Source organism: Ictidomys tridecemlineatus, chromosome 3, assembly GCF_052094955.1.
Source record: "Ictidomys tridecemlineatus isolate mIctTri1 chromosome 3, mIctTri1.hap1, whole genome shotgun sequence".
NCBI lineage: Eukaryota > Metazoa > Chordata > Mammalia > Rodentia > Sciuridae > Ictidomys > Ictidomys tridecemlineatus.
Genome location: NC_135479.1, coordinates 208,553,550 through 208,580,799, shown reverse-complemented (window position 1 = coordinate 208,580,799; position 27,250 = coordinate 208,553,550). Strand labels below are relative to the sequence as shown.

At 47.1% G+C, this 27,250-nt stretch overlaps 1 protein-coding gene and 1 non-coding gene across 11 annotated transcripts in view; one reads left to right on the top strand and one right to left on the bottom strand.

The window, feature by feature from the left end:
* Positions 1–22,289, bottom strand: part of Dop1b (DOP1 leucine zipper like protein B) — a 106,719-nt gene extending 84,430 nt beyond the window's left edge. For 7 of the 10 annotated variants that reach the window (XR_013437019.1, XR_013437020.1, XR_013437021.1 and 4 more), the window contains exons 1-2: positions 22,135–22,289; positions 18,261–18,425 (exon numbers count right to left, since the gene is read on the bottom strand). Coding sequence is in view for 5 of the 10 variants with exons in the window: in XM_078044606.1 (XP_077900732.1) it covers positions 18,261–18,398 (138 nt within the window). In the remaining 5 variants the exon portion in view is untranslated. Of the gene's footprint in view, positions 1–18,260; positions 18,426–21,805; positions 21,938–22,134 lie in introns of those variants that run through there. The other 3 variants (XM_013357804.4, XM_078044609.1, XM_040287020.2) reach the window with 3 other exon arrangements.
* LOC120890478 (small nucleolar RNA SNORA67) lies at positions 443–613 on the top strand. Its single transcript, XR_005734691.1, has one exon. It is a non-coding gene; the product is annotated as a small nucleolar RNA SNORA67 (small nucleolar RNA).
* Positions 22,290–27,250: the final 4,961 nt, after the last annotated feature.

Genomic DNA, 27,250 nt, shown 5'->3' with positions numbered 1-27,250 from the left:
CTCTATCCGGGCATTTTGTTCTGGCAAAAATCCTCTCCAGCAAGAAGGCTCAGCAAATACTTGCAGGACTGTTTCATGTTTTGGGTGGGGTTTTCAGATTGGCTGGCTAATATAGGTAGCTTGGAGAAATGTCCTACAACTGGGGAATAAATACATCAGAGAAATAGATGAACCTGGAAGGAAAAATGGCCATGTTTTCAAAATCACACTTTGAAAGTGCTATATGGGAAGGAAAAGCTACAATTAAACAGGAAATTAGACTTCCTTATTTCACCCAGGAACTGTACCATTCCAAAAGCATTTCTAGAACTATAATTAAGATATAATTACAAGATTTTTTTACCTCATTATATTTGTAGGCTTAGTAGGTTGATCTTAAAACAAAATAACAAGGGCTGGGGTTGGAGCTCAGTGGCAGAGTGCACACTTAGCATACACAGGCCCCTGGGCTGGATCCCCAGCACCAATAAGTAAGTAAACAAATATTTACAAAACACAAGAAAGGTGTCTCTCTCAGGAAAGTAGCAACTCAGAAGAAAACCTGGCTTACCTAAGGTCTTTGGGAGACAGAGGATACTTAACTTCTTTTGCTTCCCTTTGGCTGCAAACATGCATATTTAAGTTCCTCTGGATGGATCATATCTTCAATCCACAGGCTGAATTGGCCATCTTTCTTGACATAGGCCAGAGGCGCTGATGTGCAGCAGGTTTCTTTAGTCATCAACTATGACCTTCCTACCAACAGGGAAAACTACATCCACAAAATTGGCCGAGGTGGGCGTTCTGACTGTAAGGGTGTGGCTATTAACATGGCAGCAGAAGACGACAGAGGACTCTTTGAGACACTGAGACCTTCTGCAACACCTCCACTGAAGAGATGCCCCTTAATGTTGCTGACCTCATCTGAGAGGCTGTCCTGCTACCTAACTCCAGCCAGGGTTCAATCCTGAGGGCTAAGGTCAGCTGGAAGGGGGAAGGAAGGGAGCCAAGGGATGGACATCTTGTCTTTTTTTTTCTTTTCTTTGAATAAATGTCACTTTTTGAGGCAAAAGAAAAAAAATACAAAAAATAAAATCTAAGTTTATTTAAAAAGGTGGGGGGCTGGGACTGTAGCTCAGCGGTAGAGTACCTGCCTTGCATGTGTGAAGAGCTGGATTCGATCCTCAGCACCACATAAAAATAAATAAAGATACTGTGTCCATCTACAACTAAAAGAATATTTTAAAACAAAAATAAGGGGGTGGGGGGAGCCTTGAACTACATCCCAATATCATTCCCAAAGGCTAGGAAAGTTATCTCACTTTGTTTAACCCAAGAAAATACCTATGTTTTCCTTTGGCATTATACAATCTGACAGTGTGATATTCTCCAGGACTCTCCAGCTGATTTAGAAGGGTTCCACGTAGGAACTACAATGAAAATTTTCAAGACTAGAGCATGAACTCAAAAGGTAATTCAACAGACTTCAAAATGGTTAAGATGGTAAATTTTATATTATGTGTATTTTACTACAATTACAAATGTTTTTAAATGAACATATATTAATAATAGGTGGGAAGGAGGAAGAATTATGTTTGATTTTAAAAATGCTTTATTTAGCCTGTAAAATCAGTTTTAAAAAATGTTTTCTTTAAAAGTTCCCAGCACGGGCTGGGGATGTGGCTGAAGCGGTAGCGCGCTCGCCTGGCATGCGTGCGGTCCAGGTTCGATCCCCAGCACCACATACAAACAAAGATGTTGTGTCCGCCAAGAACTAAAAAATAAATATTAACAAAAATAATAAATTTTAAAAAATAATAAATAAATAAAAGTTCCCAGCAGGGAGTGGGATTGTGGCTCAGTGGTAGAGCGCTCACCTTGCACGTGCAAGGCCCTGGGTTGGATCCTCAGCACCACATTAAAAAAAAAAAAAAAAGATAAATATTAAAAAAAAAAAAAAATCCCAGAGGGCTAGGGCTGTGGCTCAGTGACAGAGTGCTTGCCTAGCATATGTGAGGCACTGGGTTTGATTCTCAGCACCACATAAAAATAAATAAAGGTCCATCAACAAAAAATATTTTAAAAAACAAAAAAAGTTCTCAGCAGAGAGTCCCAACCTCCCCTGCACAGGGCAATGACATGGCTCCAGCAGCCAAATATTTGTCCACAAAAAAACGTGAGTCATTTGGAAGCCTGTCTCCTGAAGCAAAGGAGGAACTGTGTTCACCGCATGAGAGACGGGCCTGCTCCCTCTGGAAGTCAGTCATCTTTAGAAGGATGTTCTTTTCATGCCATGAAACGCAGCTGTGAGACGGCAGTGAGTCAGACCTGACAGGTGGCACTAGTTTCAGCACTGGCTGTGTACTCGCCAAGGGACACCAGCAGTGCCCTTTACAAAGGAAAGAACAGACCTGCGCGATAACAGATTGGCCAGGACTTGCCACATTACAGCAAGCCAAGGCCCCACAGCCCAGCGCAGCATCATGCTTTCCTTGAATGGCGGTGCCTTGGGGGCTGAGAGAGAGAAGCTGAGAAATAGGTCCGTCAGCAAGGGCCCTGGGAGCCACTGCAGGAAGCTGGGTCCCACCGGCACCTGTGAGGTCACTTTTAACTGGGGGAGGGACATTGTCAGAACTGCTAAAACAAGGAGCTTCCTTCTCAAAAAGGTCACCAGCTGGAACACAGCCATGCTGCAGTCGGCCAGCCAGTCCTAGTTCCCGCTCTGGGCAGCTACCATCTGCAGCTCACCCCAGCTGCAAGACAGCCACTAGTGAGGGATGGAACTCCTGGGTTCCCTCTGCCTTCCACACCAGGGAGAGATGCACTAGAACACTTGTTTTTTCTTTAAAATTCTTCTTAAGAGTGTTTTACTTCTTTTGAATCCATTTACCTCCTTGCTTAGGCTTGCTCTAGCTAATACTGACTCATGCTTTCTGAGCAGGCCTTGTTCCTGGCAGAGGGCACGGAAGGCTACCACATGGACAAGCGACCAAGACTTTCAAAGGCACAGGTGGGAAGATGGAGGCAGCCAGGGAGTCCGGCAGGCCTGGCCTGATGGCTCTAGAAGCCCCTCTGCGCAATTGCCTGACCTGGCTCTGCAGGGAGGGAGTGCTGGTCTTGGAACTGCTGAGCCTGTTCACGCAGCCCAGCTGGAAACCAGACACCAGCAGCTCCATCTGTCCCCCTGAGGGTCACCTGAACACTCCACAGAGGCTTCTTCACACAGAATGTGTGCTGCCACCACTCACAGGCTGGCTTCAGAGAAGAGGGGAGCACACAGGCACGCGTCCATGTCCACCTCCTGGCCTCGCAGGGCAACACCAAATGCACAGACACCTACACACACAGACCGCCCAGGCATACACTTGCCACACACAAACACACACATGCATGCCCACCCACACGTTCCACACATGTAGGTGTCTGCCCCCACAAGCACACACACGCCCACGTCACATGCAACATGGATACATAAGTAGCACACGCCTACACATGTGAGCAACAGCTACCTTCACACCCACACATGCACACACTCTACACAGTCACACTCACACATGTGCACCCCATATGTGTAAGCACAGACTTACACATGTGCGCACACATGTAAACACATACCCACACAGGTACAGTCCACACAGACACCCCCACACATGCATACACATATACATACACACTGATACATACACATATCAAACTCATAAGCACACACCCACATACACACCACACATATGCACACACATGCCACCTATCCCCCCATGCACATATGTGCACCAGGGGGTCATGAGCAAGAGGCCCTCCAACCACACAGGTTGCTCCCAATCTCTTAGTTAAGATGACCTAGGTATCAACATTCTAGATCAGAAAACAACTTGTTACAACACAACGTGACAAACACATTGCTACCTCACCACACAGGCCACAGCACACCACTTCCGTGCCCCCTTCTGCGATTATTCCATTTAGGTTCCTAAAGCCACTCAGAACCACCTCTAACCCCTACTGTCCTACCTTCCCACAAAGATACAGGACAGCTGTGACACTGGGCGGCGCTCTCCCTGCTTCAGACTCCCCTTTTGCTCTTCGACAGCATCACATCCTTTCTTGATCCCACCACGCTCCACCCTGGGGGGGGATCCCCCGCAGATGATGACCCAGCTGAAGGACAGAAATGCTATCCACACAGCCCACAGCCAAGCGAGCTGCTGAGCTTCTGTTTCTTCATCACCCATTTACTAATGGGTGAGTGGGGCTGAGTTCAGAGGTTGGAAAAGCACGTTACAGGGGCTTACAAGGAAATCACACTATTTTGCGGGGCAGAGTGGGGGGTGGTGGTGTTAACGGCCAGCAGGCTCAGAAGTGGCGGGAGGAGGTTGAGGCAACGAAGTTTTATAGGAAGCCAAAGAAAAGAGAGTGAAGACAGGGAAAAACGTACCCTCAGAACCCAGACTAAACCTCAGAACACACGCCACAGAGAACACTGGAATTCTTACTTTAAGTGTGTGTGTGTGTGTGTGTGTATAAAAGAGAGAGAGAGAGAGATGCACACACACAGAGACACTGGGGATTAAACTGGGGGCTTAAGCTATATCCCCAGCCCTTTATTTTTTAAATTTTGAGAGAAGGTCTTGCTGAATTGCCGAGATTGGCCTTGGACTTAAGATCCTTCTGCCTCGGTCTACCAAGCAGCTGGGAAAACAGGCATGTGTCACCCTGACAAGCAAAATACTTCAGTATTTACACCTGTGTGTCAGAGATCTAACAGAAGAATGGAATTAGATATGGCACCTGGAAACGTCACCTTCCTTCTATTTAAATGTATTGTGATCCACATGCAGATAATATAGTTAACAATAACCTGTTAAAGTTCAAGCTGAGAGAAGAAAGGACATCTTAGGAACCGTCTCATCACAAATCCCAAACAGGTTTCAGTCCCAAAAATTCTACAGGTAGGAGTCAATATATACATACATACATACATACATACATATATATATATATATATATATATATATATATATATATATATGATTTGTTTATTTATTTATTTTGGTGCTTCTGGGGACTGAACCCAGGCCCTTGTACATGTGAGGCATGCACTCTACCACCGAGCTGTATCCCCAGCTGTCAATATTCTTCAAAAGTCATGCCTTGAGACCAGAGTGGGTCTGGTTCCTCGAGAGCACGGAGGTAGGATGGCTTCAGAATGACTTCCCAGAACTGGGGACATGGCCTCCAGAGCTCTGGTTCCCACTGGCACAAGATCCTCCTCTCTGGAATGCATGGGAGCTCCCCAGTGGGCTGGCTCTGCAGCAGGGCACCAGAGTGTAGTGCAGAGTCTCAGCAGGACATGAAAACACAGCTCCCTAAGGCTGTGAGCCCTGCTCAGCCTCATCCACCAGATCACGGTTTTCCTCCTCAGTGCTTTCCCTTTGCTTCCCTGTCCCTCAAACAAGCCATGTGCATGGGAGCAGAGCTCTTTGTGGCTGGGTGGGAAGTGGTGGTTAACAATGCACAGGAAATGTGACAAAGAATAGTCCTGGCTTCCTCCAGACCAATGCAAGGCCAGAGCTGACTTGTCTCCAAAATACCAGCAGCTCTAAAACTGTCCAGGGACACTTGGGACAAAGAGGTAGAGTACCATGGCTGCCACAGAGGCGGCACTGCAAGAACACGCCCTCGTGAAAATGCGAGGTTCTGCCTTAGAAACCTCTGCAATCATGTGGTAAAAATCTTGATCCCAGGCAGCAGCCCTCCAAAGCAGATGGCAAGGGTAGGGGTTGATGCGGGACACTGTGGCTTTTAAGGGTAACAGGTTCCTTCACCATCAGCAGACAACATGCCTGCCTGAGCCCACAGGAAACAGGCTCCAGCTCCAATGTGCTCAGGGTGGTCCAGAGTCCTGGGCTCAGTGAGGACACGCTGGGCTTCAGACCAGACTCCCTAACTGCACAGTTTAAATGAAGAAAACCCACCACCTCACGAGACCAGAGATCTAGGGCAGGTCCTCAGCTGGGTGGTTTTCATGGGGACATTTGGCAATGTCTGGAGACATTTCTGGCTGCTGCAATGGGGGTGAGGGATGGGTGACACCAGCAGGCAGCAGAGAGAACCTAGAATGTTAATAAACCCCTACAGCGAAGGGCAGTAACCCCTGCAGCCTGGATGTCCACTGGGCTGAGCTGAGACCTGGTCCAGAGCAGCACATGGCTGTCTTTGGCTTATGCAAAGGGCTCCTAAGAGGACCCAGGGTTTTATGTACCTATGTGCTGCCAAAGGCGAGTGGACTTGCAGCTGCCTCTTCCTGTCAAAGGCCATGGGTTCAGGCATTAGATTCTCCGACAAGTACACAGAAGAGCCAACAAAACAACCAAAAACACAAGTGCCTATTCTTCCCTATTCTTTGTATTAGAGGAAATCCTTCCCAGACACCAGCTGCAGCCTTCCCTGCACCTCGCATGGGTCACAGAAGGTCGTGTGCTGTGTCTGAATTCATCTGTGCCAAGGAACACAGATTAGGGTTCCATCCTAGAACCATATCATCTACCACTTGGGCACCATGGGAGAGCATGCTGCTACTGGACCCCTACACATAACTGGAGTTCCACTGGCTAAGACAGAAGAGGGATGACCAGCTGCTGGGGGGCAACCAGGAGTCTGCCCTAACCTGGGAAGGCAGGACAAGTCTGATTGTGAACCTCGGGGTCCAATCCTGCTCCTTCCTTCATCCCCAGCAGAACCTGGGAATTAGATGATGTTCCAGCCCCTATACTTCCACAGCATGAGGAGAACTTGGCCTGAGTATCACCTTCACCACAAGCACAGGATGGGACTGTGCTGCTGGGAAAAAGGTCGACACTCTGCACACTGAGCAGTAATGAGGTGACATGCATGTCTGCTATACGAAGAGAAGCAGTAAATAAATTCAGTAAGGAAGAGATGGATCCTTAAGGAGACACTCGACAGAGGGCAGCTGAGGGTTGAGGTAATGGTGAGCCACTAGAAGCCCTTCCTCTCCTAGTTATCAGCATGTGCCAGGTGCGGACAGTGTCAGGGATATGCCTTCACACCATGTGCCCCTTGTCCTGCAGTAAGGGGTGCAGTACGGCCATTTGTTCACATAGACGTGTTCACACTATATATTTTCCTGGTGTGCCTCGAGCATGTGAGCGGAAGTGACATGTGCCACTAAGGCCTGTCAGGACATCACTATGGGGCTGGATGCAGTTCAGAGGGGAGCCCTGCCCAGCATGCAGAAGGTCCTGGGTTTTATTTGCAGCACCACAAACAAAACACACAAACACTTCCCTGCGCATGCTTTCACACAACACTGAGTTTCTAGTCTTGTTTTAGCAGCTAACGTTACTGTAGCATCATTATTTAACCCTGTTCCAGAAAATGCTAGCAAAATATTAGGAAAAAATACACAAATTTAGTATTGGTGGATGGTGCACCTGTCTACCTGAAGAACTCAAAGACAAGAACCTAAGAAAACAAATACATTCACTAAGATAATCAGTTCTCAGTTCCACCGGTTGATGGTTTCCTCTCCTCCAACTAGTTAAAACAGAGGAGGGCTGGGGTGCAGCTCAGCGGCACAGTGCTCCCCTAGCCTATGTGAGGCCTGGTGCCACTTCCAGCACCACACACACACACACACACACACACACACACACACACTTCCAGCACCACACACACACACACACACACACACATGCCACTTCCAGCACCACACACACACACACACACACACACACACACTTCCAGCAAAACACACACACACACACACACACACACACACACACACACACACACGCGCCCAGAAAAGAAATCCAGTCACGATAGCAAAACGCATGTATAACATCTCCCTAATAACCTGAGGAACAGGAAGGACTTATGTGAGAAGAATGACAAAATCCTTAGGGACACAAGTGAATACTTCTTAATGACTGAAGAGACTCAATACATTCCCACGTGGACGGCCCATCTGTGTAAACATGTCGCTTCTTCACACAGAGTAACCTATAATTGTTAGCTAATGTCCACAAACCTCCCCACTTAACGGTTTTTAAACTTTACAAGTGATTCTAAAGTTCCCAGCCTGAAAATGCCAGAGGAATTCGGAAAGAGAGGAGGTGAGGAGGGGGGAAAGTGAACCGTCCTTCCAGATCAATGCATGATAAGGACAGCAGTTAACAGGTGGAGTCCCCAGCATCCACGCAGACAGATTAGTGGACAAAATAAGGCCACCAAAAGATCCTGTGGCCACAGCATTAGCCACAGGCCCTCTGGCACAGCAACACCTCCCCGGCCAGCTCACCTTGATGTAAACAGCCCTGTGCACAGAGAGGCTCACGACAGCTTTCTTTAGAATCATGAAAAACTAGAAGTACATTAGCACAACCATAAAGGGCTTCTAGATTTTGTGCACGCATGTGTGTGGCTAAGAGGCTACAGAGAAGTGTCAACCTGCCTTTTCTGCTCCCTCATTTCCTCACAAGCATTTCTCGTGTGCTCACGTCAGTGGACTTCAGGTCTGTCCCACTGGAAGGCTGTGACTGCCAGGGCACTGTTCTAGCACAGACTGCCTCGTGACCACACCCCTACAGCTGGTGACTACCTCCCACTTTTTACTATACACGATGACACTATGGAGACCCTCGCGGCTATCTTTGGGGGATGTCTGTCCATTGACTAGAACACATTCACAGCAGCCTGTGCTCCCCTCCTAGTCCTCGGTCATGGGGGAAATGCAGAGCCACAGTGAGGTGCTCACTCCACTGAAGTGGCTGAAGTTAACCTGACCCTACCAAGTGGGGCGAGGACACAGAGGAGCTGTAGCCTTAGCCACTGTGGCTGGGAATGCAAAAATGATACAACCACTAGGGAAAAGGTTGGGCAGTTTCTTAAAACAATTAAACCTATATCCTTGGATGTAACCCAAACGTCCATTAACGGGGAAGTGGATAAACCACCCGTATATATCCATGGGCCTTACTCAGCAAAAGGGAATGATCAACATCCACAACAACTCTCAAAATAGCTTTGCTGAGGAAAAGAAGCCAGATCAGAGAAACAGATGACTTTATTTATATAGAGTTTTAGAAAATGCAAACGAATCTATAGTGATAGGAAGCAGACTGGCACTCATCTAGGGACCAAGAGGGAGTAAGTGGTTACGAAAGTGCATGGGGAAACTTCTGGGGGTGACAGACACACATTCATTATCTTGATTGTGGCAAGAGTTTCACCCAGATATACACAAATCTCAACAGTTGCCAAATTATACACTTCAAATGTGTGCAGTTTACTTTATTATGTCAAGAAAATGGGAAGGGAAAAAAAGGGAAGTTAAAAACCATTTTAAAAAATAAATAAATGGGAATGCCCATATTAGGCTTAAATACCTGCTTAAATCACAACAGGTATTCATGTTCAAACAGCTGCCTTGAGTGAAAACCAGCCAAGTTTAACTTAGTTCCTTCTGTGTCAGTCTACACAGGCTGCTACAACAAAATACCACATACCGTGTGGCTTAAACAACAGAAAATTCACTTCTCCCAGTACTGGAGGTTGAGGTCCACGATCAAGGTGACAGGTGATTCAGTTCTCTTCCCACCTGGCTTAAAGAGAGCCGCCTCTGGCTGTGTCCTCACATGGGGTAAGGCGAGGAATGGAGAAAGGAGGGGGTGTCTCTCTTCTTATAAGGCCACAGTGATATCAGCTCAGGGCCCCACCATAATGACTTCATTTAACCTAAATTACCTGAAGACCTTGCTCCATAGGGAGTCACACTGAGGGTTATGGCGGCAACATATGAATTTGGCAGTGGTGGGTGTGGCAATTCAGTACATATGCCTTCCATACCAAGGCCTGCAAGACATTTCTAGCTGTATAACTTTCTCAGAAGAATTTATAACACATAAGTGGATCACAAGCCCTTTCCTTTATCCATAAACTCAATTCTGCTAGAGGAGCTTTTGTCGCTAGGAAAGTGGAGGGCTAATTCATCTGTCTAAACCTGGACTGTTTCTCTCTAGCAGGCTTGGAAAGGAAGAAAGGCAAAAGGTTCTTTTACTCAAACACAAAACCAGTAAGACCTTATTCTAGCTACCAGGAATTGAAATGCAGAGTCAATTCTGCTCGGCAAAGAGAAGTGCTCTCAATCCTACAGTGTCCAAGTGGCTTGCACACAGGCTGCTGATGAAGCCCAAGTTGGCAAGGCCCTTGCACAATCTCAGCTCCTTCCAGATGGCCTAGGGTAGGGAATGGAGCCAGAACGTCATGTCATCTGAGCCCTACAGTCACTGTGGCAAACCAGGACTGCACAACTTCTGCCACCCATTAGAAGCAGGGTTAGATGTGCCATACTTTTAGCTACATCTTCTCAATTCTGCTGCCAAGAACATCAGGATGCTGCCAGAAATAAATGGATCCTATATGTACTTTCAGCACAAGGCTACTTTACTTAAGAGAGAAGGGAGTCAGCATCCTCTCCACTTGGCCGCTTCTCAGAAGGCCATCCAGGCCATGTCCTCCCACCGCGACCCCTAGTATTGCACTATGTGACAACCTCAAGGTCACAGGCACGGAGACACCAGAAGGTTACTGGTGAATGGCTAAAATAGTAGTCCCTTACTAAGGTGCCACACTGTAACAGATGGGCCTATGAGAGAGGACAAGATGAAAACAGGCATCCTGTAGGCAAAGATGTCACCTCAGACCCCCCCACTCAGATCCAGAGTGGGGAGTTAACTGTGGCAGCAGCAGCCACTGAGATGTAGGGGCACCTGCAAGACACTCAGAAGTAGACACCCCACAATGCACCCTCCACGAAGCAGTCAGCACAGAGCTCTGGATCATCAGGAAGGATCTCTGACACGGATGTCCAGAGTCAATTCTTCTGTGTCAGTCTACATAGGCTGCTAAGTATGCAGGGCATCACCGCATCACTGCACACGCAAGAACTGAAGGTCTCTAGGGCACTCATGGGCACGAAGGAGATTAAAGAAATGACCTTTTAACTTCTATCAGGGGTATGACGAAAGACTACCTGGGCTTCCACCAGAAATGAGCTTTCTTAAAAAAGCTAGTGTGTGCAGAGACGATGTGCACCCCCTCAGACCTGGTTACGGGCTGAATCACATTGCCTGCAAAAGCCCAAGCTGAAGTTCCAACTCCAACATCTCAGGGTGTGACTGTGTACAGAGACAGGGCCTCAAAAGAGGCAATTAAGTAGAACAAGGCCCTTATCCCTATAAGAACAGATCAGAATACAGACACAGAGGGACAAACACAGGGAGAAGACACCATCTGCAAGCCAAGGAAAGAGGCCTCAGGAGAAACCACCTGGAGCCGCCTTCACCCTGGACTTCTGGCCTCCAGGATGGTGAAAAGCAAGCCCAGTGTGTGCAGCCCCCCAGCCTGGGGTGTCTGGTGGTGGTGGTCCTAGTGAACAAGGCAGGCTCAGAACTAGAGTGGCTCTATGTGAACAGATACCAGTCAACAGAGGAGAGGGGGTGATTTGGGCAGGGGTGAAAATTAAGATCCTGCCTGGACTCTGCAAAGGTCCAGAACAGCTCACCTGGCCCGAGCCCTGAGTCCATGAGCCTCCTGAACCTCCAGAACTGGGGTGCTCATTCTAAGACCAATGATGAGGAGGCTCTGCTCTACAAGGAGACCAAAATAAACCGAAGACTTCAGGAGCTGTCCGGGGATGCCCAAGGTCCCTAGCTGTCCATGTGGTTCAGGAAACCTGCCTCTGGCCATCTGTGAGATTTATGGTGTCTGTCCTCAAAAGCAGCAAAAAGAGATGGGTCGCTTGGGGCACTGGTACTACCAAGGAGAATTTTTAAAAAAGAAGATTGGTCATAAGCTTTTAAATCCACAGAGGCATTCACTCTATCCTTCATTTTGGGGCTGGGAGCCACCATGCGCCGCTGAGCTTCTTTCTTTCTAACTGAAATCTGGTATCCTTTAACCAAGAGCTCCCAGTCCCTGGCCCCCTCCTCGACTCTCTACCTCTAAAGCTCAGCATTCTTCCCTCCACTGGAGTTCAGACTGCAGTATCCATCTTTCTGTGGTAGGCTTAGTGCACTTAATATAACCTTCCTCAGTTTCATCCATCTGTCCCAAATGACAGGATGCACTCCTTTTTTTGAAAGCTGAATGGTATTTTATTTTATAAATTTTATTGATTAAAATTTATCTAAAAATAATTAGATGATGGCTTGAAGTCTCAGATGAACAAGTAGCCAAAGCTACCCTGATTATGCTGACACACCTAAAAACTACAAAAGCTACACAATACCTTAAAAAAAGTCAGTGATACCTTATTGTAGAAAAATTCTAGAAATTGTATTGAAAATTTAACAAATTGGTAAAATGATACAATTAGAATCTGTCTAGAGTTGGATAAAGCAAGACCTCTCAGGGCTCAGTTTTCTGTTAGTAAAAAAAGGTTGAGCAAGAAGCATCTGCTCTTCTGAATCTATGGTTTGTGCTTACAGCCACCCACCAAGAGAGCATCTTGACCAAACTCACAGTATGGTTTGCATCTGCATCATAACAGTTTTTATTAATTCAATGCTAAAGTAACTGAGTTCTGTGCATACATTAATCTAAGAAATCCCACCACATTAAACCTTAGGAAAAAATCTCCATGCACATTGGCTCCCCCAGGTCCCACAGAACACAGAAGCTACAAGCCTCAGAGAAGCAGTAACAACTAGAGTTACCCTGTTCCAACTTGCTCCCTCCCGCGCCTCCAAACCCTCAGCCAGTCACTGCTCTCGGGCTACAGGTGCCCACCTCCACCAGGCCTCCCGTGCTCTGTGGCAGCCAGAGGGATCCTCTTAACAGGTAAGGACAGGTCTCCTTGCTCAAGTCCTCCCAGGAAGGGCTCTCAGTGGCTTCCCCTCCCCCTGCCCACTCTAGAATAAAACCCCAGTGAGACCTGGCCCCACTGCCATCCAGGCCATGTCCTCCCACTTCGACCCTAGTATTGCACTATTTGACAACCTCAAGGTCATGGAGACACCAGAAGGTTGCTGGTGAATAACTAAAATAGTAGTCCCCTACTGAGGTGCCACACTGTAACAGATGGGCCTACGAGAGGACAAGATGAAAACAGGCATCCTGTAGGCGAAGATGTCACCTCAGACCCCCGACTCAGATTCAGAGTGGGGAGTTGACTGTGGCAGCAGCAGCCACTGAGATGTAGGGGCACCTGCAAGCCCTCAGAAGTAGGCACCCCACAATGCACCCTCCACGATGCACCCTCAGGCCTATGCCCCAGAAGGCCTTCCCGCCAGCTTGCCCACTGCATTCAGGCCTCTGCTCCATGTCCTGTGATCAGAGTTGTCTCTAAAACAGCACCTGGCCTCCTCCTCACCACCCCACACCCCAGGAGTATCTCCTTCTTGGTGTTCAGCACCCATCACGTATTTGTTGCTGATTGTCTGTGTCCTGCCAATGAAGCCTCCCACTCCATGGGAGCAGGAGCTCTGTGTTGGCACATCGCAGCACCCAGGCGTACAAGTGTCTTGGTTTTGCCACTGTGTTTGTGTGCTAGGGCTGCAGGAACACAGCACCACATGCCGAATGGTTCCAACCACTGAAATGCATTGTCTCGCATTCCTGGGGGCCAGAAGCCAGACATCAAAGTACCAAAAGAGCCAGTCCTTCTGAATGCTGTCAAAATCTGTTCCAGGCCTCCCTGGTGTCTGCAGGTTAACATCGGCCTCTGGTGTTCCCTGGCTGGTGGATGCCTCGTCCTCTCCGGGTGTTCTCCCTCTGTGCAAGTCTGTCCAATTTCCCTTTCTTTTGAGGACCAGTCAGACTGGATCACCGCCACACCCTAATGACCCATTTAGCTTGACTGTCTCTATAAAGATCCTATTTGCAAATTCAGTTACTTCTAGGGGTCAGGACTGCAACATGTTCTTTTTGGAAGACACAATTCAACCCTGTTACCACTAGAAGCTATGTAACATTGGGAAAGTTGGTCAATAGTCACTGGTAAAATGGGGCTAATGGCTATACCCACCTCCTTTGGGCGAAGGAGTCAGGGTCCTTGGTGGTGAAGTGGCACAGTCCTTGGAAAGAATGAAAACTTGGACAAGCACAGGGAGAACCCAGGCAGAGATCAGGATGATGCGCCCACTGACTAAGAAACTCCAGAGACTATCAGCAGCCAGCAGACGCAGGGAGGCCTGGTACAGACTCTGACAGCCCTCAGAAGGACTGGCTCTGATGCCACTCTGATTTCTGACTTCTGGCCTCTAGGAGTGAGACAATACATTTCTGTGGTTGAAGCCACTCAGTGTGGTACTGTTTCCAGCAGCCCTAGCACACGAATGCAGTGGTAAACATGAGCTTCACAGACACTGACATGGAAAAGCCCGGGAAACCCTGCTCAAGACCACAGATTCAGCTGGGTGCAGCAGCACACGCCTGTAATCCCAGAAGCTTGGAAGGCTGAGGCAGGAAGATTTCAAGTTCAAAGCCAGCCTCAGCAACGTAGTGAGGTCCTAAGCAACTTAGTAAGACCTTGTCTCAAAAAATACAAAGGGCTGGGAATGTGGCTCAGTGGTTAAGCACCCTTGGGTTCAATCCCTGGTACCAAAAAAGAAAAAAAAAAAAAGACCATGTGCCCAGGGCCAGGCTGTGCTAGGTCTGAGTCCTCCCCCTGTGGCTGGCTGGCTGGCTGGCTGCGGCCCTGCACAAGCTGCTTAGGTTAGACCTGATCTCAAGATATGTTGCAAAGGTTACACAACAAAGCTGAGGACACCAAGTCATGGGCAGATTGAGACAGGCCTGATTGTCACCTTTGTCTCTCTGACGCCTTGAAAATCTTTCAGGGTGGCTGGTGTAACTTGTTGCTTAATTACAATGACAGAACAAGCAGCACGGCCAAGATGAGACAGTGGGAGTCCTGGAGTCACAACCACAATGACAAGTTGTCTTTTAAAACTTCTAACCAGTACAATACTATAAAAGGAGTTCAAGTTAGTGAATGAGTCTTTGAAGAAGGAAGGCATCTGGAAGTGCACTCTGGTCCTGCCATGGCTGGAAGAGAATGAATGGAGGACTCCTTGTGCACCACTTGTTCCTAGAGAGTAGAAGTGGGTGTCGATGGATGGCAGGCCAACCCCAATCCTGCAGTGCACCTGTGAGCTGGGATAAGAAAGGAAAATGATGCCCACAACAGGCCGTACTAAGGGATCAAGTTCTTCAAAATGCCACGTGGGGCAGATGGAGACACTGTCCTTGCCACAACACATAAGTACGCAGCACCCACGAACGTCCTGGGCTCCAGGAATGTGGCAAGAGGGAATCAGAGTCTGCCCTTTTTTTGCGTACACTGGCTGCACCGTGTGGTAACAGACAGGCTCTGCGTGTTCCCGCTCTCCTGGATTGATGGAGGATGGAGTCAGTTATCACACACAGCATGCCTGGACTGGGCCACTCTGTGTTAGCTAATCTGACATTTATGGACTGAATGGATTAAGATGGCCTTTTGGTCACATTTTATATTAGGGGACTGAGAACCCAGAGAGACTCATTCACCCATCCACGGCCTGTGAGCATAGCTCAGGAATGGAGCACATGCTTAGCCTGCTTGAAGCCTCAGGTTCCATCCCAACACAAAAATAAATAAATAAAAACAAAAACAACCCCCCCACACCCACAATGTGGTACTAGCAATAAGTATACATGTACAGAGCAATGGGAGAGAACTGGAGTTCAAACACACCCGTATCTCTGCGGACAGTTGGTTACCAACAGTGCTCCCACACCTTTCAATGGGAAAAGACCAACTAATGCTGGGGCAACTGGATCTCCACAGGCAGAGGAGTGAAGCTGGACCCCAACCCTACATCGTGCACAGAAATTTACTCAAAAGGAATCAAAGATCACAACACAAGAGCTAAAAACTAAAAGAGCTCTTAGAAGAAAACACAGGGCAAGTGTTCATGATGCTGGATTTGGCAGCCATTTCATACAGAACACCAAAAGCTCAAGCAAAAAAACAGTTAATTGGACATCAAAATTAAAAACTTTTGCACATCAAGGACATCATCAGAAAATTTAAAATGACAACCCACAGAATGGGGGAAAAAAAAAAACATTTTGTAAATCATATACCCAAAAAGGGCCAAGCATCCAAAATACATAAAGAACTATAAATCAACAAAAAAAAAACGGGCCAGATATTAAATAGAAATTTTTTTGAAAAGGGTATACAAATAGCCCATAAACACATGAAAAAGTGCCCCAAATTATTAGTCACTAGGAAAATGCAAATCAAAACCACAATGTGATATCGTTTCACACACTTTAGGAAGGCTATTATCAAATAAAAACTGAAAACAAGTGGTGGTAAAGATGAGGATAAATCAGAACCCTTCTGTGTTGCTGGTAGGTGAGTAAAATCGTGCAGCTGCTGAGAAAAACAGGCTGGTGTTTCCTCAGAGAGTTAAACACAGGCTCCACAGGACCAGCAACCTCATTCCTACATGTATACGCTAAAGTACGGAAGACTGGTGTTCAAACAAACTATATGCACAAATAGAGTCCCAGCATATTCACAACAGCCACAAGGTGAAAACCCATCACTGATGGACAGTCTTTCTAGACAGTGGAATAACAGCCCTAAAACAGCGAATTCTTGTAGATGCTGCAAGATGGATGAACCTTGAGAATCTTACACTAAGTGAAATAAGGCAGACTCAAAGGGCTACACAGTGTGTGATTCCATTTGCAGGAACTGTCCATAAAGACAGAAGTAGGCTAGTGGTTGCCTGTGGCTGGGCAGGGGAAAGGGGAGGTTGGGGGAAGACCGTGTCATGTGCATGGGTTTCCTTTAAGATGATGAAAACGTTTCAGAACTGAATAGGAGTGCTGATTGCACAACTATGTAAATGTACTAAACGCCAAGCAACTGTTATGTTTTAAAATGGATAAATGGTGAATTTTATGTTAATTTTATCTCAATTAAGAAAAAGGAAGACAGAAATAATGAACACCCCACACATACACTCACAAAAAACCTCTTAGACTCCAGGTGAGCCAAAATAGTGAAATACAAAGTGCTAAACTAGTAAAATACAAAGCTGAACACACCTCCATCCCAATCTTCCATTTTGCCCTAAAATAGCGACCTCCTCCAGGTGAGCAGGCGATCACTGTCTTCAATTGAGAATTCCTTATTTGCAGCTGGATGACTGCAGGAAGCTCAGGCTCCTATCCGGTAAGAAGACCTTAGGAGCAGATGCTTGTCCACCCCAGCCAGCACCCAACCCTGACATTTACCTGTTGTAAATGTGCCTTGCAAGAGACCAGCTGTAATAACCACCTATCTCCACTGAGCGTGACAGCCACCTCTCAGGGACTGAGAGCACATTTCAGCATCAGGGCTGGACTACTGCCCAGGCAGTGCACGGGCTCAACCTGCTCACGTTCTTTGCTCACACCTGTTGCTGGAGGGGAACGGAGGAGACCTCCTTCCTCTCCAGAGAGGCCTGTTAAGAGTTCCCTGTTGTGTCTGACCTGAGGAGTCCAGGCCTGCAGGGTACAGCTGGGAGTCTCCCAATTCCCACCTGGCACACAGGTTCCATACTCAAGTGCTGGCCACAGAGCTGGGCACCACCTCTTTGAGAGCAAATATTCTCTACTTATATGCCACACTAGTCATCTGAGCGCTTAAGGGTGTCTCTGTCATCACCCTCTGGGCAGAACAGGAAAATATATGATGGTCTTGGCTGTAGGCCATCTAAGAGCTCAAGGTCAAGCCCACATCTGACCAGTGTGGGTCCCCCCAGATCTCGCCCCTTGCTCTTATCTGCACGCGCGCGCGCACACACACACACACACACACACTAGTGTGGGGTGGATTTCAATGTTCATTTCATCCTTTAATCTTCTGGGAGTTACCAGTCAGGAGAAAAAGGATCAAAAAAGTAAATGAAAAAAAACATAGTAAAAATCCTGGGCCGTGTATAAAGAGCAATCTTTGAATAACAGAGCTGATGACTTTAAACTTTATCTTGTGCAGACATAATTATTGAAAAGAAGATGGTTTAAATGTGTGAACACTATAATGTTAGGCTCAGCAAGACTAGGAGACATACAGATGATTAGCAGAGGGTAACTGAGGTACAGCACTGGGGTGGTTTTTCTTTTCTGTATTGTTTAATTGTTATAGTCACCACAAATTCCTTGCAATAAATACTAAAAAGACAACTGTGTCCCCACCTCCAAACAGTACCTGTCCCACGTACCTTGTTGAGCTTGCCAAGTGAAGATATGAGATCTGCCCATTCACTTGAGGACTCAAAATTTCTTAAAGCCTTTTCAATCCCTGAGGAATAATTTCTGTATCTGTAGTCATTTAACAGCTCCTGCTCCTCTGGATCCATCTTACATTCTCACAGTGCACAGAGTATCTAAAGCAAATCAAAGAACAGACAAATGAGGGATCTGTTCAGGGACACAAATACTTCCCAGCGCAGAGCCATGGGCGACACATGTCCACAAACACTGCCGTGTAGATGCACTTGGCAATACAGTTCAAATATTTAGCAGGGTTTCTGGGCCAGGCACTATGGTAAATAAAAAGATCAGTGATTCCAACCTCCAGGATTCTGAGGGAGACAAACACGCCCAGCAGAAAGGAGGCGGCCAGCTTCCACCTAATTGACAGCATTAATTCTAGGAGTGAAATTTGCTAAACTACTAAACTATATATTGTTGCCAGGTGCCGATTCTCAGTGCAGTCAGCCCATCCCCCATCACAGGGTATCTGTAATGCCTAAGGACATGCTCTTAAACCACATGGTGTATTGAGCACCTGAATCCTCTCCATGACACCAGAAGACTGGAAATATTCTACAAGAAGATCTGGTGAGAAAAAAAATATATATATAATAGGATGTATGTGCGCTGGGGAGGTAGCTCAGTGGTAGAGTCCTTGCCTAGCATTTGTGAGGCCCAAGGCTTGATCCCCAGCACTGCAAAAGCAAAGAAAATAAGGATGGGATATGAAGCACCTGAGAGCAGCACTGTTCCTCACAGCGGACGGCAACGAGGAGGAACTAAGTGCTGACATGGGCTACAGCGCAGTGACTCCTGAAAACCCAGCTGAGGGGGCGGGCGGGGGTGAGGGGGGGAAGAAGCCGAGAAAGACCATATGCTACACGACTCCATCATGTGAAATGCCCACAGCGGGTGAATCTTCACTGACAGCAAGGCTGGCAGTTGCCGAGGGTGGGTGGAAGCAGAGGGACCCCCATGTGGGCACACATCTCTCGGAGGTGGTGGAAATATAGAATATGACGATGGCCACACAGCTCCGTGAACTTACTAAAATCCACTGGATTATATCCTTGAATGAATGGACTTTATGATCTTTCAATTATATCTCAATAACACTACTATAAAAACTAAACTCTAAATTCCACTCACAGAGCATGCTTCTTCCTGTATTCCTCTTCTCAGAAAGTGGCACCTGTGTCCCTGGGACATTCTGTCATCCTGACTCTTCCTTCACCACACCCAACCCCAGTCCTGTTGGTTTCTTTAGAAAATGCTGTTGACTCCATCCCATTTCAATGCACAGCAAGCCTCCTGCCCCATGCAGGTTTGCACAGGGTTCCTAACAGCTCTCTCTCACATCTTTGTCCCTCTCCAGTATATTTCATAGGTCAGGAATTGTCTTAAAACACACATTAAGAAAACATCATGGCTATGTTTAAAACTCTTCCTACATTGTTTATAATAAATTCAAACTTCTCCCTCCCCTGCCTACAAGGATCCACCTACTACTCTCCTTACCACACTCTGCAAGACCCAAGACAGACTTGTTCTACCACAAGGCCTTTGCACATGCTGTGTCCCCTCTGCAAAAATATACTGTGCTACACATATGCACCCACCAAACAAAATCATTCATGGGAAGATTGTCCCTTTTTCTGAAATATAATTCTTCACACTGTTTGAAAATATTAAGGAAAGAATGGCAATGAGAGGTGGTAATTTGTTTATTTTGCCAAGAAAAGACTGAGAAGTTGGCATATCCAAACAGTCCATAGCTTTTTTTTTTTTTTCCCCCTCCCCTAAGAAATTTCCTGGCCTGAAATCCAGCCTAACTACAGCACCACACTACTCCATGTACAACCTGTTTACTTAACTAAACATCTAAGCACTGGGGAAAGAAACCTGAAGATTACAGGGTTCCTAGTCTCACTGTATACAGCCTAATAAAAAAGGAAATATCTAAATGCATAATTTCAACTTAATGTGCATACACAGTGACAGAGATTAGGCTGAAGTATCAGAAACAGGCAAGAAGAAAGAGGAAGCCTTACAACAGGACAGAAGTCCTCAAGGTCCACAGGTGTGGGTGGCTCACAGTACCAGGAAGAGCTGCACCAGTGATAAAGTTGTGTGTTTAGGAGGTGAGGTGGCAAAGGTGAGCCACTGCTCTTGGCAAAGAGAGCGCCAGCCAGGCAAGAATAGGTAACTGAAGCAGTTCAATGCTATGGCTACCCATATGAAGAAAGTACTATTTGGTGTAAGAGCAAAATGAGAAGTTTGGAAATAGTCATTCAAGCAAGCTCCTTTATTTATAAATACAGGGCATTTGATATGATGACACTATACCAGTCTTCTGTGTGAGCTTGGTATCCCATCATTCATGCATGCATTTATCTCATGCAATACACAGGAGTCTCATGAATATTATCAATTCCAAGATGAGGATATTGGGAAACAGGTCACTCAGAAAATTCTGAAGGCCACTTAGCTAGCGGCTGGCTGAACCAGGATTCCAGCTCAGGTCAGTGAGATGCTATGTTATGCTAGGGCAAGAAGGACTAGTTCAGTCCTTAAATAGTTTTTTTTTTTTTTTTTTTGGTTAGATTTCGCAATCCATCCTGGATACAGCTTTGTGAGGGATTTGATAGTTTGCTAAACTGGTAAGAGTTATAGCCTACAAACCATTATGCACACAAACGAGTAATCACACAAATGTGTCTGACCAGATATGTTCACCTTAAGACTAAAAATGTCGGTAGGATATCTCTACCTTACCCATTCTTAACTTCTTAGAAAAACAAGTTCAAGTGAAAAACCATCTGCTACATCTCAAAGAAGTTCACTGTAAATACGGGTACAAGGAGGAACAAGTTGGCTAAAAACAAAACAGAGTGAAAATTGTAAATAGCCACTAATCCATGAGCGAGATTTACTCACAGATAGGAACAACCCTTGATCTATGGCACACACACTCACAGCCAGTTGGCTTAATCAACTGGAAGACACATTATTTAGAATTTGGTCTTTCTAAGTAGTAATTGTACTGAAAATATACTGAAAAAATTAAAGACACTTGGTAGGAGTAGGCTTTGGAGTGAGGCTGTCCAACACTTTACCCAGCCACCTCCCAAAAAAATACCTACAAAGGTTTCCCCTCCGTTGCGGAGCCTGTCGGGCTGCTGTCTCCAGGTAAGAGCAATACCTGCGGGTGACAGTGTTGTCAGCAGCCGCTCTTGGAGGAGCTAAGGGGATCCCCATGCTGCCCGCAGCCAAGAATCCTGCAGGACGCAGGGCCAGGCCGGCAAAGCGCGCGCACTGCGGCTGGATCCCTTCTCCTGGGCACAGTCGGGGGAACGAGGTGGTGGTAGGGGGGTGTTTCCTTAACAGGAGAGCCCTCAGTTCGGAAAGGCCGGCGTCCCCAGCCTCCTCCCCAATTGGGACCGCACCCGCAAACAAAGGCAGAGCTCCTCCGCCCTCCGCCAGACAAGAGGATGGCCGGGTGGTGACCCACCTGACCTCCACCCGCGCCCGGCCCGGCGAGGGCGTGCCCGCGCATCCTCCACCGCCGTGGCCCGGGGAACCCGGAGGGGACCCTCCCAGGCTGCCCGCGGGGTGTCAGGCCGGCGCCCCACGCCCACGCGCAGCCTCGGCGGGCCATCCCCGCACTGCAGCAGCGCGCGTCCGGGAGCCACCTGCACCCGGGACCGCCCCTCGGCGCCGCCCGAACCCTCCGCACCCAGGGAAGGACGCCCGCGCCGCCTAGCCGACCGCGGGCCGGCAGGGAGGCGACGCCGGGCGGCCGAGGGCGCCAACGCCGGGCAAGGCGCGGGCACGACTTACCTGTGGCGGCGGCCCTGGTCGGCGGGCGCGCCCACGTGCGGCGTGGCGGAGCCTGTCGGGCTGCGGGAGAGCGCGGGCGGGGGCTGCGGCGCGGCGGGGACCCGGACCGCGGAGCAGGCGCTGTGCCCGAGCCCAGCGGCCGCGGCTCCGGGGGCGGGGCCGGGGCCGAGCGGGGCGGGGCCTGGCTGCTTGGGGGCGGGGCGGGGCCGCAGGGCGGGTCGGGAGGTGGATCATCGGCGCGAGGGGATGCGGCGGGGGGCGGGCCCTTGGCCGGGGGCGGGGCCTCGGCGCGGCCCGCGGCTCTGGCGTCACCACCGCCGAGTCTAGGAGGCCGAGGCTTCCGAGCCTGCCCCGGCGTGGGCGTCGCCTCGCGATCGAGCTCCTACTGAGAAGGCCTTACTCGGGTGGGCAGGGTGGTGTCCGCCCCTCACGGAGGGTTTTCCCGACCCAACCGAAGGGAAGGGGCAGCAGTCAGTACTTGCCCAGAGTCGTCTACCTGCGCTTCGACCCTCGGAAAAGCGTCGGAGTTACCGACGAGGATAACCACGGGGCCCGAGCAAGGTGCATGGTTTGTTCCATGCTTTCCTTCAGGCTAGCCCCTAACCTACCCTCAGGGAGGAGACAGGATGGACCCCTACGTGCTCACGGCGCAGAAGGCTTGAAGCCCCTCCTTAAGGCATCCCCTACCCCCGGCCCCGCCCCAGGCCTGTTCTATCCCTAGAGGTCAGGGGAAGTGAGGTCACTTCTTGGAATGATCCCTTCATGGGTGCTCTGGCCCAGGAAAGAAGACTTCATGTCAACTCTAGCATTAATATTTCCGGACTAACCCTCACCCCTTCCTATCATCTAGACCCACGCCACCTGGCCTGACAGCTGCAGAGCTAGAAGCAATGAGTGAGGCCGAGGGAGTCACCCTAGCTTGCCCTATCCTGGAATAGGGCATTGGCCCTGTCCTGGTTGCCCCAGCTGCGACTCCCAGCCAATCAAAGTACTGCCACCTGTTGATTCAGGTTGTAATGTCTGTTGTGGCCGCTCCCCTTTTAACCCCTGAGAAGCCCTTAGGAATTTTTGGATCTGGTCTGGGCTTCACTAAAGCTAAGAAGTCCACGAATGAGCTTGGGGAGTGAAGAAAGTCCACCGACATTTGGAAATTGTATAGAACACTTTGTATTATATGTATGTTTCTGGAGTAGGGGGTGTATAGTTTGTACCAGATTCCTAAATGGATCTATCACCTCTCCCAATGCACCAGGATGCTGGATCTCTGGCCTAGCCACACTCCTGATTTGATTCTATCTCCATTTGCCACACTCCAAGTATCCCAGATGTAAATCCTTTAATTATCACTTTTAGGAGTCATCTTAAATAGAGCAGAGAAAAATTAAATGGTTAAGCCACATTTAGCAGGGGGAAAAAGGCGAGTTTTATGAAAATTTATTTCCTAATAAAGATATGATAAACTCTGTTTTCACAAAATGGCAGACAAAGTGGCAAAAAAAAAAAATTGGCAAATGAGGTTTTTTTTTTTTTTAGGTTGTTCAAATCCTAGCCACACTCACTGCAGTTCTGAACTAGCAGAGATGAAAGAACCTCATTATACTGAACATTAAAGAGAAAGAGCCTCCATTTGTGTCCAAGCCAACATCTACAAATTTGCCCTAACATACTTATATAAATTTATGCCTTGGAGATATACCACCTGTCTGTAAAGAACTCCACGTGTGAGAGGGATTCATTTAAAATAAGTTTGACACACTCAAGTATTGCAAACCCTTAAAAAAAACCCTCAATTTATAATCAAGATTGATTGTTATATAATTATATATATAATATATAATATAATATATAATTATTATATAATATATAATTATAATGTTATAATCAGGAAGCATTATAACATTAAGAACCAAACAGGGGGCTGGGGTTGTGGCTCAGTGCCAGAGCGCTTGCCTAGCACATGTGAGGCATTGGGTTCAAACATAAAAATAAATAAATAAAGGTATCGTGTCCATCTACAAATAGGAAAAAAAAAATAATACGCTGGGAGTATAGCTCAGTGGTGGAATGCTTAGCTAGCATGTGCGATGTCCTGGGTTCAACCTCCAGCACCACTGAAAAAGAACTGACTATTCTTAAGGCAAATTTGTTTTCTTTCTCAACTTGTCTTGTCACATTTAAAAGTCTATTTCATCTCTTTAAGATGTGTAAGTAGAGCTGGTTCCTTGTGTAACAGTATTCAAACTAATTAGCATTTCAACTTTAATTTACATCTGAACTGTAGTATTCTCTTGATAGCAAAGAAGACTTTGTATGCCAGAGCCCATTACATTCTCAGACTAGGGCTGACCCCCATTGGAGACACTGTCCAGTTAAATGCATTCTCAGTTTTGATATGCAAATATTGGTGACCCTTCAGGCCTGTTCTATAAAGTATTTCTGCTCCACCCAGCAGCATTCATCCTAGCGTTCATCCCTGCTGCTCTCTTAGTGGAAGAGAAATCTTGTGCATGTCTCTATTTGATGCTGCGCCCAATTTGTGGTCAACTTGCAGTAACAAGGAAACCTTTGTCCTGCTCATCATTATCACCTATTTCATCTCCACATGACATTGCTGTTCAGAGCTTTGGTCTGTCACAATTCCTTTTGCAGTTTGATAAAAGAAGGGAAAGGCGAAGGGCCAGGTCTAAAGCTGGTGTTATTCGTGGGTTTACCACACAAGCATGAACCTAGAAAAGCACACCACAGAAAAGCTATTGTAGAAGTGTCCATTGGCTCCATCAGTACAGGAAGACCAATTTAAAATATGCTGCATTTAAACCGTACTTCATTTCTCCATGGAAAAAATATATCCAGGATAATTTAGGGATCTAATGGCCAGATAGCTTACAAATCATTTAGATTAGCTATATCTCCCTTATTTTTGAAAAATATTTATTTTTTAGTTGTAGGTGGACACACAGTATCTTTATTTCATTTTTCTTATGTGGTGCTGAGGATTGAACCCAGTGCCTCATGCATGCTAGGCGAGCACTCTACCACCAAGCCACGATCCTAGCCCATCTCCCTTAATTTTTACACCAAGAGAGTTATCTGTGGTTTTTAGAATCACAGCAGAAGCTACAGATGCCAAGCACCAAAGAGTTTTGTAGTAAGATAGTCCTGGATATGGTCCAGGCTTGACTCATAGCTCTATGATCCTAAGTATATTAATTAGCCTCTCTCATCCTTTATGTCTTCATTTGGGGGAAAAAAATGACCTTAAGGGACTGTGGTGGAATTATGTAAAATCATGTTGGAAAAGTACTAGTATGACAAAGCTTTGCATGCCATGGGTTCTCACTTCATGATTTTGTTTTCCTTTTGATCCCAAGCCTAATTATTTTCTCTGCAGCATACCATGAAATATTTTAGTGTACTTCTATTTACAATGTTCCTTTGGATCACAAGTAGCCACTATCCAATTTGACCTAGTTAAGGAAAAGGGAAATTTTAAGGAGACAAAGCTATATTAGTCAGATTTCCATCACTGTGATAAAATGTCTGAGAAAAACAAGCTTAAAAGGAGGAAAGATTTATTTTGGCTCATGGTTTCAGAGGTTTCAGTCCATGGTCACTTGGGATCTGTGGAGATAAAGAACAATTGGTGGGGAACATGTGGCAGAGCCAAGCTGCTCCCACATTAGAGTGGCCAAGATGCAGAGAGAAGAAGGGACTGGGGTTCCTTCAAGTGCATGTCCCCAGTGACCTACTTCCCCCAGCTAGAGCCCATCTCCTAAAACTTCCATCTCAGTAGCACCATTGGCTGAGGACCAAGCTTTCAACACAGGAGATTCGGGGACACATTAAGATCTGAATCACAATAAAGGGTATCTTGTAGCATCTCCTACAACCCAGAATTTCAGGAATGATCTGAAGCCAGGGAAGGGATGCCACTGAGGGGAGTGGCCTTCTCCAGAGAAGTTAAATGTTCCTTTTGAGGTTTGACCTTCTTCTCTTGTTATGGCCTGGCTCCCTCTGCTCCTGGGACCATAATGGATGAGATGTTGCTGAATTACCAGCTCTGATCCTATCCAGCTGGTCCTACTTTTTAGAAGAACCTGGAACAGTCAACAGAGGCTAGCAGGGCAAAGTCACCTTCCAGTTGCTGAAGCTCAGCTCTTGAGGAAGCAGAGGGGAGGCAGGAGATACCTGGACAGAGGGTGCTGGGGAGACCATCCAGCGAGGGCCCCTGCAGCACTTCTCATGGGAAACGTCATTCTGGCCAACAGCTGACAATTATGTGTCTTCCAAGTGAGCTACATGCTAATCCAATTGTCAAGCTGGAACTGGCTAGAGACAAACAGGAAGTAGAAATAAAATCAAGGAGTGGTTTATTTGTGTACTTTCTGTCTGTGACTTAGCCAGAGCCTGAGTTCTGTGGTTCCCCGACTATTGCTCATCATCAGCAGGAATCTGGAAGTTGGCTGGAGGGAGAGACCAGGGTATGGGAGATATTCGGGAAACTTGTTGAAAAACCATCAAAGGAGGAGCTATGGCCTAAGGTAAATAGATATTGGACTTACTGAGTGATATAAAAATGGGTTAAAAGGAAGTGGAATGCAGTCTGGGTGGGATTCAGACTTCTCTGCATGCCAAGGGGATGAAAGAGTGAGGTGACAGTTAAGCTGATACTTTGAGGTGATGGAGAAAAATAGATACCTGCCTACACCGTGGGATATGCCAGAAATAACAGAGTTTCCTTGTTTAGCCTTGGTCCCCCAAATAAACACAACCTTGAAAATTTCTATGCTTCATTGATTCCTTATGTCTGAAAGGAACTGTTAGGACATAGGCTGTGACCTTTGTGAATACAATGATCAAGTATACCATCACTGGTTCACACTGAACAGCTGTCATATACTTGGTGATGCGAATGAATTTGCAGTTTCTCCCCCTTTGTATCCTCTCCATCATATAACTGTTGAATTGTTGGGGTCTCCTTTGGTTAGCCGCTCCTTCTCAAGTCTTAACTCCCTTACAAACCTTTGCCAGTAATTTCTCCTCTTTGATAAGATCATTTGGTCTCCAGGTTTTTGTTTTTTTTCTATAAGGCATAGCCAGCACTCAGGAGTCTCAA